The 17,071-nt window shown below is 51.7% G+C and overlaps 6 protein-coding genes across 6 annotated transcripts; 3 read left to right on the top strand and 3 right to left on the bottom strand.

Annotated features, from left to right (window-relative positions):
* The first annotated feature begins 675 nt into the window (after positions 1 to 675).
* Positions 676 to 2,760, top strand: B0H18DRAFT_1105775 (uncharacterized protein). The gene is made up of 11 exons (XM_048032666.1): positions 676 to 748; positions 801 to 921; positions 985 to 1,019; positions 1,075 to 1,232; positions 1,288 to 1,298; positions 1,354 to 1,415; positions 1,483 to 1,580; positions 1,639 to 1,733; positions 1,842 to 1,996; positions 2,055 to 2,263; positions 2,321 to 2,760. The coding sequence occupies exons 2-11, from the start codon at positions 878 to 880 to the stop codon at positions 2,501 to 2,503; spliced, it is 1,050 nt and encodes a 349-aa protein (XP_047891027.1). The 5' UTR covers positions 676 to 748; positions 801 to 877; the 3' UTR covers positions 2,504 to 2,760.
* B0H18DRAFT_531045 (MFS general substrate transporter) lies at positions 2,647 to 5,738 on the bottom strand. The gene is made up of 26 exons (XM_048038487.1): positions 5,688 to 5,738; positions 5,518 to 5,633; positions 5,376 to 5,468; positions 5,300 to 5,324; positions 5,222 to 5,250; positions 5,163 to 5,171; positions 5,042 to 5,113; positions 4,949 to 4,982; positions 4,803 to 4,896; positions 4,655 to 4,749; positions 4,560 to 4,604; positions 4,462 to 4,510; positions 4,347 to 4,412; positions 4,175 to 4,290; positions 4,073 to 4,118; positions 4,009 to 4,019; positions 3,911 to 3,951; positions 3,764 to 3,858; positions 3,640 to 3,704; positions 3,526 to 3,587; positions 3,452 to 3,473; positions 3,320 to 3,392; positions 3,202 to 3,265; positions 3,113 to 3,142; positions 3,014 to 3,060; positions 2,647 to 2,960 (listed from the first exon to the last, which is right to left on the bottom strand). Exons 2-26 carry the CDS (start codon positions 5,556 to 5,558, stop codon positions 2,791 to 2,793), a joined length of 1,494 nt encoding a protein of 497 aa, XP_047891026.1. The 5' UTR covers positions 5,559 to 5,633; positions 5,688 to 5,738; the 3' UTR covers positions 2,647 to 2,790.
* A 1,087-nt stretch (positions 5,739 to 6,825) lies between these two features.
* On the top strand, positions 6,826 to 8,819 carry B0H18DRAFT_530990 (Clavaminate synthase-like protein). Its single transcript, XM_048038486.1, has 10 exons — positions 6,826 to 7,127; positions 7,189 to 7,420; positions 7,474 to 7,516; positions 7,570 to 7,622; positions 7,679 to 7,755; positions 7,816 to 7,923; positions 7,986 to 8,070; positions 8,132 to 8,303; positions 8,357 to 8,419; positions 8,479 to 8,819. Exons 1-10 carry the CDS (start codon positions 7,074 to 7,076, stop codon positions 8,732 to 8,734), a joined length of 1,143 nt encoding a protein of 380 aa, XP_047891025.1. The 5' UTR covers positions 6,826 to 7,073; the 3' UTR covers positions 8,735 to 8,819.
* Positions 8,820 to 10,234: 1,415 nt separating this feature from the next.
* B0H18DRAFT_1186262 (uncharacterized protein) lies at positions 10,235 to 11,297 on the top strand (the record flags this gene model as incomplete). Its single annotated transcript, XM_048036016.1, has 5 exons — positions 10,235 to 10,384; positions 10,445 to 10,462; positions 10,520 to 10,785; positions 10,845 to 11,132; positions 11,187 to 11,297. The coding sequence occupies 5 exons, from the start codon at positions 10,235 to 10,237 to the stop codon at positions 11,200 to 11,202; spliced, it is 738 nt and encodes a 245-aa protein (XP_047891024.1). The 3' UTR covers positions 11,203 to 11,297.
* On the bottom strand, positions 11,229 to 13,786 carry B0H18DRAFT_1019385 (uncharacterized protein). The gene is made up of 11 exons (XM_048029443.1): positions 13,369 to 13,786; positions 13,063 to 13,166; positions 12,859 to 12,927; positions 12,692 to 12,789; positions 12,536 to 12,630; positions 12,242 to 12,460; positions 12,078 to 12,129; positions 11,983 to 12,014; positions 11,748 to 11,932; positions 11,523 to 11,687; positions 11,229 to 11,474 (listed from the first exon to the last, which is right to left on the bottom strand). The coding sequence occupies exons 1-10, from the start codon at positions 13,410 to 13,412 to the stop codon at positions 11,629 to 11,631; spliced, it is 957 nt and encodes a 318-aa protein (XP_047891023.1). The 5' UTR covers positions 13,413 to 13,786; the 3' UTR covers positions 11,229 to 11,474; positions 11,523 to 11,628.
* Positions 13,787 to 15,270: 1,484 nt separating this feature from the next.
* On the bottom strand, positions 15,271 to 16,602 carry B0H18DRAFT_530899 (uncharacterized protein). The gene is made up of 7 exons (XM_048038484.1): positions 16,343 to 16,602; positions 16,078 to 16,281; positions 15,992 to 16,007; positions 15,886 to 15,943; positions 15,801 to 15,832; positions 15,571 to 15,746; positions 15,271 to 15,507 (listed from the first exon to the last, which is right to left on the bottom strand). Exons 1-7 carry the CDS (start codon positions 16,404 to 16,406, stop codon positions 15,434 to 15,436), a joined length of 624 nt encoding a protein of 207 aa, XP_047891022.1. The 5' UTR covers positions 16,407 to 16,602; the 3' UTR covers positions 15,271 to 15,433.
* Between the last annotated feature and the right edge of the window lie 469 nt (positions 16,603 to 17,071).

The raw sequence follows: 17,071 nt of genomic DNA, 5'->3' as shown, positions 1-17,071 counted from the left end.
TGCGGATGAGGCTGATGTGTGCGGCGGTGATAGGTGCTGGTTGGGGCGGATGCACGGTGTCGCTTGTGGCTGAAGATAAGGTGGACGCGTTCATTGAGAAGCTCGTGGCGACGTACCCTGCGTACAAGGGTCTCGAGGGCGAGGCTCTGAAGCAAGTGATCTTCGCAACGAAACCGAGTAGTGGAGCATGTGGTGAGTCCCAGACCTTCTCAGTGCTCGCCGACACACGTGTTGATGCAGACACAGTGTTGAAGCTCGAGTAAGATTTGCTACGATGAAGGAAGAATGTACGAGATGTACGTATGTAATAAGATCGGTATCTGTGTCATTTCTCGCACAAGGCTCATATGCAAATTGACCGTTGTCGGCGTCAACTGTGGCTGAAAGCGCTGCTCATACATCCTGAAGCGTGTGGGCGGAAGTCGGAGGAGGTATGTGCCCTTTCTCATTCCTGCAATCGGTCGCTTACGTCTTGAGTCTTTTGGTAGAGATCGGACTGGAAGCCTGAGTTGCTGTGTGGCAATTGTGACAGGCGCCTGCCAGCCTCGTGCGAGGCAATGCACGCAGTGATTCTTCCCGTCGCCAACATGGACACGAATGTTGCCTGAATGCATGGGTGTTATTGAGCTGCAGCGTCCATAGCGCTGCCTCTTAATATGCGCCCATCCACGCATAACAAATTCCCTGACCGTCGGATTTCAGACGTACTCAAGGCTGTGGTTCTCTAACAATCAGTGTGCGAAATAAAGTCATATCATATGTTGCACGCCACTTTTAAAACTCAATGAAAGGCATAAAAGGTCGCAACTGAGAATACATCCGGTCAGTCGCCATCCGGTTTCTGAACTCCATTCTCTAGAAGGACGCTAGTTCCTCCATGTCTACATCCACGGCCGAAGCGATTGCCGGTGTACAGGCTGGGTCGGTGCTATATCTCACTGTTCTGTCCTGAGACCGTTACTGAGCTCACTTTATCATATCCAGCGTAGTACAGAGTTACATCATCATGGCGTGTACAGGTCTGTCTGAGTATAGTGAAGTAGCCTCGCTATGGATCGCTCATTGCGATTGCAGTATTTGCCATGTATGATTATCTGCTTACTGTGGGCAGCGACATCACTCTCTTATGGCTGCAGCGTGCACCATTTGGCATGACCGTGCTCATGGGCTTGATACGATTCACCGCGATTGGCATGTCAATTACCCTGTTGGCGTCCATTCTGTACTTACCGGTATGTCACCGCATCCTTCTGCACATTCGCACTACTCTTTGACTATGTTCCATAGACTTTGGGAAAGTCAGTCACTCATCGTCATTCATTCCATCGTCTCGATGACTTATATGATGCACAGTTGCCGCGATAGCTACGTCATCTCCTCAGCATTCGCTCTGTTCCCGAATGTACTGGATGCAGGTCCGTCTCTTGTCCCAAGACTCCGTTTTCGCCTTATGTACTGAACTTGTACTGGCGTCATCATCAGTGATTTCGGCGATTCGCGCTTACGCAGTCAGCAACCGTAGCTTGGTGTGGGCTGCGACAGTGTTCGCGACAGACATATTTACGGTTATCGTCAATGTGGTAGGCAAAGTCTGACGGACTTTAAGTTGGAGAATGACAAACTGACATACACCTGCAGTACAACATAGCTACAACCCAATATCAGTTAGTGGACGTCGATGGTACCTGGGTCTGCAAAATTATGGCCCAGTTCGTAGGTAGCACAGCTGAAAAGTGAGTATTTACCATTGGACAATCACATGCCTTCACTGATTGCATGAAGAGGTGACCTCTTGTAACAAACCGATCTTATTTCAAGCAAGCTTGCTGACCTTGGGTCGTAGTGACGCTTGTTGGATCCATTTTCAATGTACTCTCGCAAGCCATCGTTGCCGGTCTCACCTGGTCAAGACTGCTATTTCTTGTACAACGGTCTGTAAAGGACGCTCGAGTCAATCCAAGGTCGTTCAGCATCTCATGGTTCTTTCTCCGAGACGGTGCGGCAAACTTCAATTCTACTTCTCTACCCGACGACTAATGTTGGGCTGCTCCCAGGTACTGTCTATTTCATGCACGTCCTACTCCGCCCATCTACACATGCTGTGTTCTTATATACCCTTGTTGCTAGAGCAATGTTGCTTCTGCAGCTCGTCTACTGTCTACTCACATATCTTGCGGTGCGATCGTACTATGACTATTCGTCGGTTTGCATCCTCATCAGCCTTACGTCAGGATGTGGTTTTTTTCAACATGTTCTCTCAATCGTGCGTATTACCTGCCTCCCTAACAGAAAGCCTTGATGCTCATTTGAGGTCTCAAAGGATACAGATAGTCTTATTGTCGCGGCTCCTCCTCAATCTCCGGAAAGCCTCTATCAGAGACATCAATCCGGACGAATCAGGCTCCACGATTTCCCGTATGCTGGACGACCTCACCCACGTATCAAGCATCACTTTCGAACCTCATCCTGGTCTCGCAGCGGCTGCACACGCTACCCGCGGTGACACCGAAGAATATGAAATGGACATGATGAACGATCTAGACAATGACGCCGACGACACGGATCAGGCGAATGCCTACGGCGATACGGATATTCAGGAAGAGCCACGGTAGAATGGGTAGCACCTCCATCTTCTTCGCTCTATGTGCGCATTCCTGTACGGTACGGGTGTGGGGTCTGTCACCGCTTCAAAATCAATGCCGAAAGTATTTATTCATTCTTCTTGAAACCCTTTGGCTCGGTGCGATGCCCCACGTGTACGAGACGTTACGGTGCTACCAACGATGATTCTCAGCCTCTGAGTTCCTCAACTACTACACTCGATGCAATGGCGTCATCTTTGCCGACTTTGAGATCATCGGAGGACGCACGATCACTCGTGGGTTGTTCAAGCTGAACCTCGCGAGCTTTCCTCCGCGCATCGCGACGCGACAAGGCAAGCACGGTGAGTGCTGTGCAAACTGATAGCAGATGACTTAGCCGGCAGTGCCCAATGCGAGTGAATCAGACCTACTCAGGGCGACCATCATACAGGCCGTCGCCACGTTCCCTTTGAATACACTGTGACCGCACTCGTCAACTACGGTGGTCAGATCAGAGATACCGTGCATACCGGGGTTGCTCCACTTGAGGAAAGAGGACCCTGTCCAGTAGAGTCATTGAGCGACGCAGTACGAAGGCAGAAGAATAGACAATTCCTACGTGGGAAACCACGTTTGCACGACGTATGCAAACGTATTGCAACATGCGACGACAAACGCACGTTCTGGATAGGTTCACTTCAGTGCGCGTCCGGTTTCGATTGCGACGCAGAACGCACTCTCGCTGTCTTCTCCTGTGAGCTCGTTTGCCCATGACAGGATCAATCCGGACAGTCCTCCGGTGACCGATGTCTACGCCATCAATGGTTGTTTCATCAGACATTCCCATGATCACTTTCGGTGGTGCGTACCATATAGTAGAATACCCAGCGCCTGAAATGCGGGTGAGTAGAGCGCATAGGACGCGAGAATAATGGGGGCTTACCGAGTTATGTGTGTGTACACAGGCGTAGCAGCCAAGACGATGCAAACCACCATATTCCAGGTCTAGAAGAATGTACGTCAGAGGCGACACGTCTATATTTCGAATCACTCTTACTGCTGCGAGGATCATAGGGGGCCAACGCGCCTGCACGGCATCCGACCACCATGCATAAGTCAGCGCTGCGAGCGATGAGGTTCAGCCAATGTGTCCTGAAGATTTCACTACCCCAAGGACTCACTTGTCAATATCTGTACGGCATAGATTGGTAGCGGGTACGTATTGATCTGCGCAACCGTGTACACAGTCTTCTCGGGTGTGTTGAAGCTCTTCAGCCTAGGAAACATTTGAGACTTGGAATGAGCCACGCGCGTGGTGCCGTACGTACCAAAAGATCATCGAACCCGCGGGATTTCCACCATTGTTGAACTGGCCAGCCGCGTCAAGCTACAGCTATAATTTGACAAATACAGGCTCGGAACATACCAGAACGTATACTGAGAAGATCAAGTCAGCGACAATACCCTCGCAAGTCGGTGTAGCGACCTACGGAGCGTGAGGAGGTACAGGTGCCACGTCGTGAAGAACTTGAACACCTGAGACACGAGTTACAATGATGAGCAAACATCCGCAGCCGGGAAATTGTGCCTGCCTTCTTCTTGGTGAATTTCCCGGGAGGCTTCCGTCCAATCTCCGCCATACGGCGATTCGCCAGGTCGATCTCGTCCTGACTGTACAAGTAGTTTGGCCTTGTGTTGGAGGGCAGATCTGATATATGTCCGCGCAAATGAGCTGCCGCGCCCTCTATAGCATCTGAGACTAACCTGGCATGATGAGGAAACCTAGGAGGGCGATAGGAACTGTAATGATCCCGTCGATGATGAAGAGCCCTACGAAACGTTGATCAGACTACACTTCATCTTCACCCATGTGGCTCACATCTCCACCCCGCAAGACCGTATGTTCCGTTGAGGCCGTCGTACGCTGCCTATCAACTAGCGTCAGAAATGATCACGGTGTCCTTTGAGGCAACATACAGCTTGTAAAAAGCCACTTATCATGGGACCGAAGGCGCTTGCCGTCTATGAAGGCTGAGCTGACAGTGACATGGTTTCTAACGAGAAACACGTACATGAAATATGCACGCTCTTTTGCCTAGTTCGTCAGGCTTGTACCAACTGCCAGTGACGTATTGCATTGCTGGATAGAAGGAAGACTCGGCGAGGCCTTGATCCGTTCATCAGCATGATATTGGGTCGGGCGCATATAGGCTAGCTCACCGACGAAGAAACGGATAGTAACAAGAGCGCCAAAACTCTTCGCCGACGCAAGGCACATAGTCAAACCGCTCCAAACTACCTCCGTGAGTGGAATCTACGACGACGTTGTCAGAGAATGGTCGCTAACACCGTGATTATCAACATACCCATATTGATGGTCGTACTCTCGTGATTAACATGCTATGAGGCGCAGATCAGGGATAAGGCCATGCATAGAGAACGGATACAGTATTCCTCACTTCGCAGGGATTTGACCAATCACATATCCGCACGTCCAAGCAGTCGTGATGTAGTTCAACTGATTTCCGTGGCTGTGGAAGGATCAGCAATCGATCACGGGCAGAGAAGCGTGCGATTCACAGGCCGAGGCTGGGAGAAGCGGTCAGTTAAATGGACGATCGCCAGCGATCAGCACCCACTCCTCTTGCATCCCAGAGACGTAGGCATTCTACGGGATACATCAGAGGTGAACCTATTTTGAAACGATATGAACTCACAGTCACGTTCTGTTGATCCAAATACGTACAGGTAAAGGTGAGATGGATAAATGGAGAGAGAAAGAAAAGAACTTATTTGCTAAAGTAGGACAGCGCCGCGTAGATCAAAAGGCATGAGTCCAGCTTCGCAAGGAACTTCCTCTCCAACGGAGGTTTGTTCCAAGTATCCCTGCGGCGATCGTTAGCATAGGAGAGCATGCATACAACTTCCGGCCCACCACACGTAGCTGCTCAAGGGACGCGGGCCTGTCTTGCTCATGGTGAACCGCGTACGCGTATGCAGGAGACAAGCCTAAGTGAGGACAGGGACGAACCAAGCCCGCATGATTGGCGGCTGCAACATTACTTAAGAAGTAGCGAAGAACAACCTATGTGAGTTATCTCGGACCTGAAGACGAAAGCTCATTCGTGTACTGAATGGCGTGCAAGACCTGAACCTAGCGCCCAAGGGTGCATCCCTCGCGCCATATCCGCATGCAGGCTATCGTTTCACGAAAGCGGGCAAGTATCTGCATATCTGTAAGTCTCGTAACGCTTTGAGAAGCTCGATTGAAAGAATAGTCAAGGAGAGAACTTACAATGACTGCGCGAGAGAGAAAGAGGGCGATTGCGACAGAGTGTCACGCTCTAACGCCACGGCTCATAGAAGCCTGCATTGCACTATACCATCAAGGATTGCATCAAGTCCGCTAGCCCCGGAGAGGTGGCTCTGCGATACCTGCCCGCCATCCGCAGTGGCCTGGAGCCTTGGACAAATACAAAGACTCGGGCAACTGTTCGAGATAACTATGACTTGAATGGTGGTGGTTGATTTTGACAATTCTGGTCTGACGGTCATTTGGTCGTTCACTTGTCCTGGAGATGATACATCACTGAGAGTACGTAGCCTGTCGTTCAGGATCATGCTGTATGCAGCACTTAGAGATGATCTCGAGCGAAGAGGGACAACGACTGTGGTACACAAGTAGTGCGCCGTCGTCAGTGGGAGGCTGGGAGCGACGACGTGGATCTCAGATGGCTGAGATCCGATCGCCGCTTGCCTGCGGTCAGATCTAGATTGCATTTGACTGAAAGAAACCGTCAAGCTGTCGTCTCAACAAGTACTGTCTCTCTGTCTCCCCGTCGGTATCTATAAGGGCGTGCTCTACTGTTCAAGCTGGCGACACATATGATTATGCTCAAGTTCAGGTTTGTGGTGCTCCCGTCGGCTTTCTGTGGGTCGTACTGTATGTCGAAACCATGACCAGTGGAAAAACGCGGTTGCCTCTCGGACCGTGAGTACCTTAGGTTGACCTCAGGCTTAACATTCGATGACTTGATTGCACTGAGTTGCTGACTTGTCTTTAGCTGAGAAAAGTTCTGCAAACCCAGTCTGGATTTAATGAAGATCACCGTCTCGTGCTCCACACCGTGACGCACCCTATCACGCTGTCGCAATAGGCACAGTTCAAACTAGTCCACGGGCCATTTGCCTCCCGGCATTCTACGTACACCATATCGGAACGTCCGTGGTACCGCGAAGTTGGTGTTATCTCCATTGCTGCAGCTGTCCCCGGACGTCAGCTTCGGATTGCATCATCCAGCAATCCAATGAGGTGACCCACGCATCTGACCAACCTTCCCGGCCAGTCGGCGGCGAAACGCTCACCATACTTTGCCATGTACTCGCTCTTCATCATGTGGCTACTGGATGGCATTGAAAAGAGCCGCGGTGGACTACTATCTGACAGAGCATCCGCCTCGTTCTCCCTAGCCTCATCCAGTACATTACAACATGCCCGTCCCCGCACCTGAGCTCGGCTCCTTCAACTTCGTTCCTGAGACCAAGGTCAGTGGGCTCGCGATGTTTGTTCGTCTAATGAAGACATATCTGATTTCCGTGATTACAGGAGGAGTTGGACTGGGCGGATCTCATCACCCTCGACTTCAGTCTGCTAGCGACCCCCGAGGGCAAGAAGGAGCTAGCACAGACCCTCCTGAAGGCCGTGCGGGAGGACGGCTTCTTCTACGTCAAGAACTTCAACATCTCCCAGGAGCGTGTGAACCGCCAATTCTCACTCGGCAAGCGAGTCTACGAGCTCCCGCTCGAGGAGAGGCGCAAGTACATCCCGGAGGGCTTGGGTAAGCACCTTCCTGCGTGTGGTAGTATGCATCGTTGACGTGCGTTCCACCAGACCAGGGCAAGTTCAATGGTTACATACCCGCTGGACGGCGAGTGTAAGTCCTGTCGATTGATTGTTGACTGGTCACTTGATTGACTTGGTCCTCAGCCTTGAGCCGGTCTCCGGACTGAGGGATCACACGGAGATGTACAACATCCCCAGTACGTATTGCTGCGATGATATTCGATGATGCATTCTGAACCTCCTTTGGTACCAGAGTTTGACGGGCACTTCGAGCACAACCACCCCCAGCTCGTTGCGGACTTCATTCCTGAAATCGAGGAATTCGCTAGAGTATGTCCCGCTGTGCCTTTCGATGCGATACCACCGAAACTCACCGCGCTCCCATGACAGTCTCTCCACACCGAGGTCCTGGACCATCTGCACGTCCTGCTCGCTGTCGCTCTCGAACTCCCAGAGGACTACTTCCTCAACCTCCACAAGTACGAGAAGAAGAGCGAGGTATGTCAGCCTACTCTCACATCGTCAACCTCAAGCTGATCCGACCCTCGGATCGCCGTCAGGACCACCTCCGGTACATGAAGTACACCAAATACACGCCCGAAGAGAACCTCAAGCTCGGCAGGATCTGGGGCCGCGGCCACACTGGTAAGCACAACCGCAGTATCTAGATTGCCCACGAGCATGCATTGAACCCGCCTGCGCGTAGACCTCGGCACATGGACGCTCCTCTTCCGTCAGCCTGTCGCTGCGCTCCAGATCAAGAACCACCAGACCGGCGAGTGGAAGTGGGTCAAGCCACAGAACGCTACGCTCACCGTCAACGCCTGCGACGCGCTGTCGTTCTTGACCGGCGGCTACGTCAAGAGCACGATTCACAGGTACGTTGCATACCTGCAGCATAACGAATGGGTACTGAGGGATGCCGTAACAGGGTGGCTGCTCCGCCGAAGGATCAGGAGCACGTTGACCGTCTCGGTCTGCTCTACTTCTCGCGGTACGTATTCACCATATTGCCACGTCAGAGGCAACGCTGATGCAACGTGGCGTTCTCAGCCCGAACAACGATGTCGTCCTGTCGACTGTCAAGGGTTCGCCCATCCTCCTGCGCGAAGGCATCACCCAGAACGAGTTCGAGAAGACCGGCAACCACGTGCCGACCATGGAGGAGTGGACGTTCGCGAAGCAGAAGTGGCAGCGCACCTACGGCGTGGTGCGCGGCGACCCGAAGTTCGAGACGGCGCAGATCTTGCCGGGCTGGAACGAGAAAGTGTACGATGCTGCGCCTGCGCCGGTGCAGGCTGCGGCGTGAGGCGAAATAGAGAATATAGCAGTAACAGAAGCATGTATCTATCTACACGGAGGAATTCACGGCTGTATACGGAATGCTGGAAACCGTTGGATCTGAACGGGTCTCTGGACTATAGAGATTCGAGACTTGCCAGTGAAGTCATTTGCCGATATTCGGACTTGCCACTCTGGTTGTGTCTGTCACGCCTCACCTTTTTCATTTCTTTGCATGCCTTCGATACTTTCTCTGACATGTATACATCGGACAAGTATGTCAAAGCATGAGACGAAGGATGGCTAGGCGCCTGCACAGATGTTAGCGGTAAGCAAGCGTCGCGGGAAACACATACCGTCAAATCAAGGCTCGTCGTCTTGGGAACGTGAAGACCTATTGTCCTGGTGTATGAAGGGGCCCAAGGCTGCGAGAATACAACCTTAGAAGCGGAAGCAGATATGCACCCGAAGTCCTGCGTTTTCTGGGACAATAGAGCACTCGTAACTCAGCTGTGTGTATGGCATGAGATTCCAGGACTCCGTCCTGTGACTCGCCGATGCAAGAACGCGAAGTCCTCGGATAACGATGGAATCTACCGAGAACGTCAATTCTAAAGCCTTCGAAGGCGGCCACGAGGAACGCCTGCTGTTGAGTCGAGACCACACACCGTTGATCCACTCATCGGAAGCAAGTGAGAGCCCGGAGGCCCATCGGGCGAATGTGCGTCCACTCTGAGCAGATCAAAGCCATTGCGAGAAGAAGTGCTTCTGGAACCTCGAGCCAGATCGACATGCGATCGTTACAATGTTGCATCTCTCCTGCGTCGTGCCAGATACTACTAGTAGTGGCCACTGGGCCGCGCCATCAAGCCTAGACCTTGGGCAGATACGTTGTAAGAGGAGTACATCCACTAGATTCAGACTGATAATTCCCTCTGGGGCCTAGGTGACCACCTGTTGGCAGTTCAACGAAGCAGTGGAACATGTCCGTTGAAGGATGTCTCCACACGGACCACAACCTTGAGCCACATTCTGCGTCAAAGAGACCAGCATCTCGGTGCTGGTCCTGTTCGAATTGCTGTATGGGGCAGGCTGTCTCTGCTCGAGCATCGTGGTTGCCGAGGCATGGAATCCCGAGGCGATGAAATTGCGATCCAGAAACAAAAAGACGGGCGATAGAGGTTTTTGTGTTGGAGGCGGACGAGCGTGGTGCTCGCGATGGATCTTTTTGTTTTGCGGAGGAGCGAGGCGAAGATTGCTTCGCGAATGCAGGGCGAGACAATAGCGGGCGAATTTGACTCGGCAGCGGAGGGGTCAAAGACAAAAAGACAAGGCGCGCATCGGCGATCTCGCTCGCCTGATTTGGCAGGCGGTGGCATGCACCTCACAATTACCGCCAACTCTGCTCGCACCGACTGCACAATTGCACGCTCGCCGTAACTCGGGCTCAGAGTATAAAATGTTGGCCAGAGTGACTCGGTCAGTATCATCTCCTAGTGGTTTCAGGGACATCGCCCACTAACCAACAATGGCCGCGATCTACGTACAGCCCGCCGCTGCTAACTACTTCAATGCCCCCTCCCACGCTCCCCAGAAACAGAGGGGCTACCGACTATGCGACCAATGCGGTGCAATCGAACAACCTTCTGGGGCTCGCTTCCGCTTGTGTGGTGGATGTGTGAGTCACTCCGACATACTCTCCTAACGATCGACATGACTGAAGTTCTTCCCGATTCAGATGACCACCCAATACTGCGTGAGTATAGGCTTCAGTCGGGGCCGCATCGAAGCTCTGAGCTGACTGCCTGCTTAGTCTCAGGAGTGCCAGAAGATGCACTGGTCCTCACATAAACAGATCTGCCAACATACCGCCGGCCAGATCGCAACCGCGAAACAGCCAGGTGCACCCGACGAGAATCTCGTCAAGAGCCTGCGCAAATTCGTCTCAGCACATTCAACACTTCTTGGCTGGGCGGGCTTCCAGGCGCTTCAACTGAGGCGCATCCCTTCGAATGTCCGCCAGAACGCGCTCCTCGTCGAGTTGAGATACAACCCATCGGCATCCGACGCAGTCCGTCGGTGAGTAGCTGCGGGCTATGATACCGTTGTAGTGGCGATTCTCATGGTTGGATCTGTAGCTTCTCCATCAAGGGCACACATGTTGTCCCTCGTACATACGTCACCGACAACGACCCACTCGTGGGCGCTGACATTCAGCGACGCGAGGACCGGTGTCGTCGCTCGGGTGGCATCGGCACCGCCGTCATCCTTGTCCAATGCGGCGACATCAGCCAAGTCATGCCCGTGGAGGTCGACGCACCCGGCAAAATCTCTTGGGACTCCCGGGACGACTGGTCTGACGTTCTCCGACACTTCGTCGACTCCGGCCGGATAGACTTCAAGCCCATCTCGACGACGCCGAGGGGGTGCGTGTTCTGTCTGCCGCCCTTCTCCTGCATCAAAGCTAATTGCTTGCGCAGGATCGTCTACGGATGAAACCTCCCTTTCCCTTCTCATTCGTCCGGCGGCGTCGACCGTCATCGTTGCATCTCACCACGAGCGCTGGACTTGCTCGTGCTTTTCGCCGGTTCTATTCCGATCGCGCGTTCGCTCTTCTCTATGTTTGTATCCCGCTAGTCACCCATCGCACGCCCCGAACCTGGACCGTCCGTGCTGCTGTGTATCATTATACCCTCCACGTCGCTTTCGTTCTTGTTCTTCTACACGCTAAGTTATACACAGCATCTTCGCAATGTATATTACGATCATATTTCCACGACTTCCACACACATAGAACATATATCGATTGGTGGCTACAAGAGAATACGACGAAGGCGAGTGTGTTCTTCTTCGCTCCATACATAGCACAAAGACCACTTCCGCTCCTTAGGTCGCGACAGCTATGCTGTAGCTGGCAACCATCTAGGGGGTGTCATCATCGGTGTCGTTGCCTGAGCCTCCGGTCTCCATTTGATTGTCACCTGAAGCCCAGATTTGAGCCCACTTGCAACCTCAAATAAGAGTCGCAACGATGAACGCACGCGTTTCTTCATCATCTCTGAGAGAGCGGCCGTCACGGAACCTAAGAGCCGAATATTCGATGGCGGGATCAGACCGATCCCAGCTCTCAGCAGGCGTGCTTTGGGGTCCTATAATGAGGTTGCCCCCAGACCGGGACGCCTCCCGCAAGTTGATCAAAAGCCGAGTCATCAGGACCAGTTGGAGGCTGCCAGTGCGAGTATGACATAAGTATCCGTGATGTCAAAGGACACTCACGGCAGGATGAAGTTACTAATCCAGGTGAGATTCTAAGCAGGACATGTTATCAGCCTGAGTGTCAAAGTTCACCAGGTATGGGGATCGTGACGTACGTTGGACCATGCGCCAATCACACAAACGACGAGATTTAGAGAAAACATCGCTCTAAGACGGCGTCAGTGACCGTCGACGCCAGAGCTATCAGTTCAAAAATACGCACAGAAAGTACATATTTCCTGTATGAAATCGGCGTGGAACGGCATCTTCAGTTCATCACATCCCTATGAGTAGCGGCAAATAGTACCGACCATCTCTGAATAGAAGCCAGGCAATGGAACGCGACCATAGTCGCGTTCTCCGTTGGGCTCTGACATGGTGGAATGTGCATACCCACGTCACGATGATAAGGACCATGTCGGCCAACATGCCACATATCAGCGAAAGCAATGACCCTTGAAAACGAGGCCATGAGACATGAAGACGAGTGAGCCCGTGGCTAGACCAGGTAGTACTGTACCTCTATCGAATCCGACGGTCAGTGGCAAACCCTCGAGGCGGGAGTGTTACATACATTGTGTTTAGTTCCGCGGGCATGGCCTCTGATATTTCACAAGCCCACGAGTCTCCAGACATGACGAGCTGGTACGAAGTTGCATAGGTAGTGTACTTGAAATTGTATGAGTGAGGTGTCAATTCTTAGTCCATTGAGAGAACGGTCGAAACGTACACCATTCCAGCCAATGTTGAATGAGTTTAGAATCAAAGTGACAGCGGTCCAAGTCCATTTGCCTTCATTTATTACGTATACACGTATAGCAGTGACGGCTGAAGTGGCCAGATCATGACCCGGGATTCAGTGCATGTCTCAAACCCTTCCAATGACAGCACTCTCACCCGTGATGACAAGAGTTCCAATGAACCAGAATGCCGTGTTAGATGTGTACGCAGCTTCACAACTAGACGCTCCGATGTAAGAAGAGTCGTTTGAATCGACTCAATTGTGTATCACCCACCTCCCAAGCTTGTATCGATAACAGTCAGCATTTGGACAGCGCCGCTCATAAGGGGCACTCACAGTCATCTGGGGCATGTATGTACTCAGGATGTTCGCAAGTACGGTTCCAAGGATAGACATCCGCAGAAGGAAGAACACTGCTTTATTGACCGGAGCTCCTCGTTGGCACCAATAGAGCTCGACTTCGCTTCCGAGCGTAAGAACATAATCATACACTAGGAAGGCTAGAGCCATGATTCATGGTCAGATAATGATGGATGTCCAGCCTGAGCACGCTACTGATGCACGTACCGGTGGTCACTGTAATAACACAATTCTGAACAAAGCTGCGGTGAGCGTAGTCAGGCATATCATCGCATATGCAATAAATGAAAAACTGGTCCACTCACGAGCTCATAGCAGCTATAGTATCTGTGGATGGGAGGCCCGACATCGTGCACTGGGATGCTTATCGAGGACACGTCAGATCCACTGCAGCGGACCTATATACTGTCTGGCATGGGTCTTCAGGCAGCTCGCGACGATGGTTGACAGAGTTTGCTTCATAACGGATCAGCATCTTGCCTCGAAAACGAGTGAGTAGCGAAGATTGCGTGCCACTTTGGGATTAATATCTGAAGCTGCAGTAGTGATCGGAGACAGCTAGCAAACAACGGATGCGTCAACCGACTTTGCGTACCGTCCACGGGCCGCGTTGCCGCCTACTTCGGTAGTTATACGGGACACTATCTGTCTCATAGAAGCGATGCTTGAGACCGTGATAGTTCACAAAACCGCGAGCAGAATGATAACGCAGCCAGACACCTGGCCAGCAATCAACGAACAAGCAACATATTGAGGTCCAAGCCATGCGGCTGTGTGGACAACTTGAAGTACGAGCCATGTTGTCTATTAAGGATGTCATTTCAAAGTCCCCGACTCACTTGTACAAGCAGCAATCAGGACCACGGACTCCGGAGGCCGTGCGAGCATATGGCAGAATTTGAGAGCCACGCGGAAACCGGGTTTTGCTCCGGTACTGAGGGGCGGAGCATTGAGTTGTGGGCCATTCATCGGTCAGTGTACAAAGTGACTCGGCTTCTCATCGAGATGACTTCTGCGGCTTTTGCATTTGGCGCGGAATCCTGACGTGTGCCATTTGTGCCAGTGCGATGCAGACACTGGCAATGAGATCTGAAATCCAAGTGACCGTATACGGAGTACTCAGCATGTGCAGCGACTTCGACGAGACGGCGGCGGCGATTGGACGTCTGCGGTTTGGGCGCAAATGAAAGACTCGTCAAATTGCCATTGGTCCCCATGCCAGCTTCTGCGACGCTACCTTTTGCTAGTGGCAGAAATCCTAGGGCGTCATTTCAATGATTCGAACGGATGCTATGGGTCATGCTTCTTCTATTCATTTAAAACACTCTACCGCGGCTGTGACAGAACCACGGTTCAATTGCGTACCGAACATGTCGACCCACAAGCCTGAATGCCACTATCATTTCAGTCGCGCCACATGGCAGAAGTGAATTGGCGTCACGTACTCGAATATGAGTCAATGGCTGCAAGGAGGGGCCGGTCAGTTGAGCAGCGCCGATGGTGAAACACTAATGATCCAGCCCTGGAAAAAACTCGAACAATCACAGAACCCACAAGGCAACAGTAGAGACAACAAGCTCACCTGCACGTACGGCGTCCACTCAAGAATTTCAACTTCAATGACCCATGCCCTCGGACCGTCGGAAGTGTATTGCTACTAAACCCATGGTGCGCACTGTGACTGCTGCGACCGGAGCACAGATTGATGACTTCTGGTCGCGCAATCTTTCCTAGGCAGACATGATAGTCATTCTCGACACAGAGTAATCTTTAGCGGTTATGAAGGGCATACCGAGATGATGTTAGTGGCCGGTTTCGACGCTGACGGAGAAGTTTCAGATTGCGGTCGCTAATGATGGTGTCAACTCGGACTACGAGGATCACGTAACTGAGAGACTCACATGCCACCGATACGGAATTGGCAGCGCTCAAGCTTGATATCGAGGCAAGCGTGACAGCAATGAATATGACCACTGACAGACTCGAATAAGAAGGAAACTTACACGCGCACGGTCAGCTCGTCCCCTAGACTCGGAGGCATGCATGATGGCTCTCCATCGTGTGATACTGGCTACTGTAACCGTTCCGGAAGCGAGAGGAAATTCACGGTTCAACCATGCCTCTGGCCATTGAGCGCTATTGCGTCGGGTCGTCCTGGTCTTCGAGCTTCAAGTATCGACTGAGATGCGGCGTCCCCGTATCATAGTGACAATACCATCGCCTACTCGCTACATAGCACGAATGCAGGCCTCGATTCCCGACTAGCTCATTACATCTGCATCATTCTTTCAGGCTTTCGAGAGATTGAGAAATAGTTTTGCGTCGAGGAATGGCCCGGTAATTGCCTGTCCATGAAAACCGACAAACCCATTAAGCAGTGCTGCTGCATCCGGTGATATCATCGGCGTTCGCCCCATCGACATCGAGTTGTTCTCCACTGCTGCCTAGATTTGAGGTTGGGTCCACGGTCACGGTCAGAGCTTATCAAGCAATTGCATTGAACACACCTGTCGCCTGCTCACTGTTGACTGTGTGCACTTGTTCGAATCTAAGGGAGGACGCCTCGATAGTAGTATTTGGAAGCCGATCAATGTCGCCGGATGTGCTTTGGGACCCGATGTATGCGCGATCGGACGTTTCCCGCAAATTGATCAGAAATCGATACATCAACACCGATTGCAGTCTGCGACCATGTTATCAGCCTTTGCGGTAATAGAACTTGAATGGAGAGACTTGCGGCGTGTCCAGGCTAGCAAGATAATCAATGTTCTGAATTGCAATACGTCATTGTGTGAACGATCATTTGGGAGTTTGGTACTTACTAGTACGTGGAAGCACACGCCGGCGATGAAAACGAGGAGATTCACTGAGAACACAGCTCTGATGCAGGGTTATTGACGGTATGATATCAGTAGAACAGGAACATACACAAAGTAGAAGGTCCCTGTAACACATCGTTGGGAAGTTCGTAATCAACGAATGTAGCCTCCAACTGCTTCTATTTAGGGGCTTACCATCTCTGAATAGAAGCCAGACAATGGAACGGGTACTCGACTGCCAGTGTCTCCACCCTTGGAGTCTGATTAATCCTGACATGTGCACCCACGTTACAATAATGACGATTAGATCGGCCAGAATGTTGCATAAGACGACAATGATAGTCGCTGAACGAGTGAAGTCATGAGAAATCATAGTGCTTCGATGTGAGTCAAATACCTCTGCAAATCATGACTCAAAGTCAGTGATGATTCGTCAGCAATTGTGACTCGTACAGCTCACGTTGTGTTGAACGACGCGGAGACGTTCGTTGACACACTGCATATCCAAGAGGATTGGATTTCATCAACCCGATAGTGAGCTTGGGATATGAGAAACTTGGTATCAGAGTATGTTGGGCTAATGTCAGCGTCGTCTTGTTCTGAACAGAGACTGTATGCGCACCACAGTGAGAGCAGCGCTTGATAGGCCAAACACTGACGCTATAACTGTCCAATGCCACTGGCCACTGGTGACAACGTATGCACGAACAGCGGCAATAGCTGTACAGAGTCACGAAGTTGTCAGTGGATATCTGAGGATCTGAACCTCGCAACACCTGACAGGATATGAGCACCATCGCAGTAGCCCAGAGTGCGTTACTTGAGTTGACTACAGCAGAGCACCTAGAACATCCAAATGTAAGGACTGATATCCTATTGAATACGCAAAAAGCTGATCTCACGTCGTGACCTTTCCCGCATCAGGTAAAATCGGCATTTTGGCGATGCTGCCAGAGTGAAGATTTACTCACAGAGTTCCCGAAATTTGGGACGTAGTTGTCAAGGAAAGTTGTTACGATGATCCCAAGGACAGATAATCGCAGCAAGAAGAAAACGACCCTGGCGGCCACTGATCCTTTGCGCCAGAAGAACTCGATTTCATCGCCAAGCGTCAGAACGTAGTCGTAGGTCAGGAATGCTAGAACACAGCATTATAATTATTAATCACAGACAGCGCATATGCAGTTCT

Source organism: Fomitopsis serialis (assembly GCF_022376445.1).
Source record: "Fomitopsis serialis strain Sig1Antser10 chromosome Unknown B0H18scaffold_57, whole genome shotgun sequence".
Lineage (NCBI taxonomy): Eukaryota > Fungi > Basidiomycota > Agaricomycetes > Polyporales > Fomitopsidaceae > Fomitopsis > Fomitopsis serialis.
This window is presented reverse-complemented; position numbering and strand designations above follow the sequence as displayed.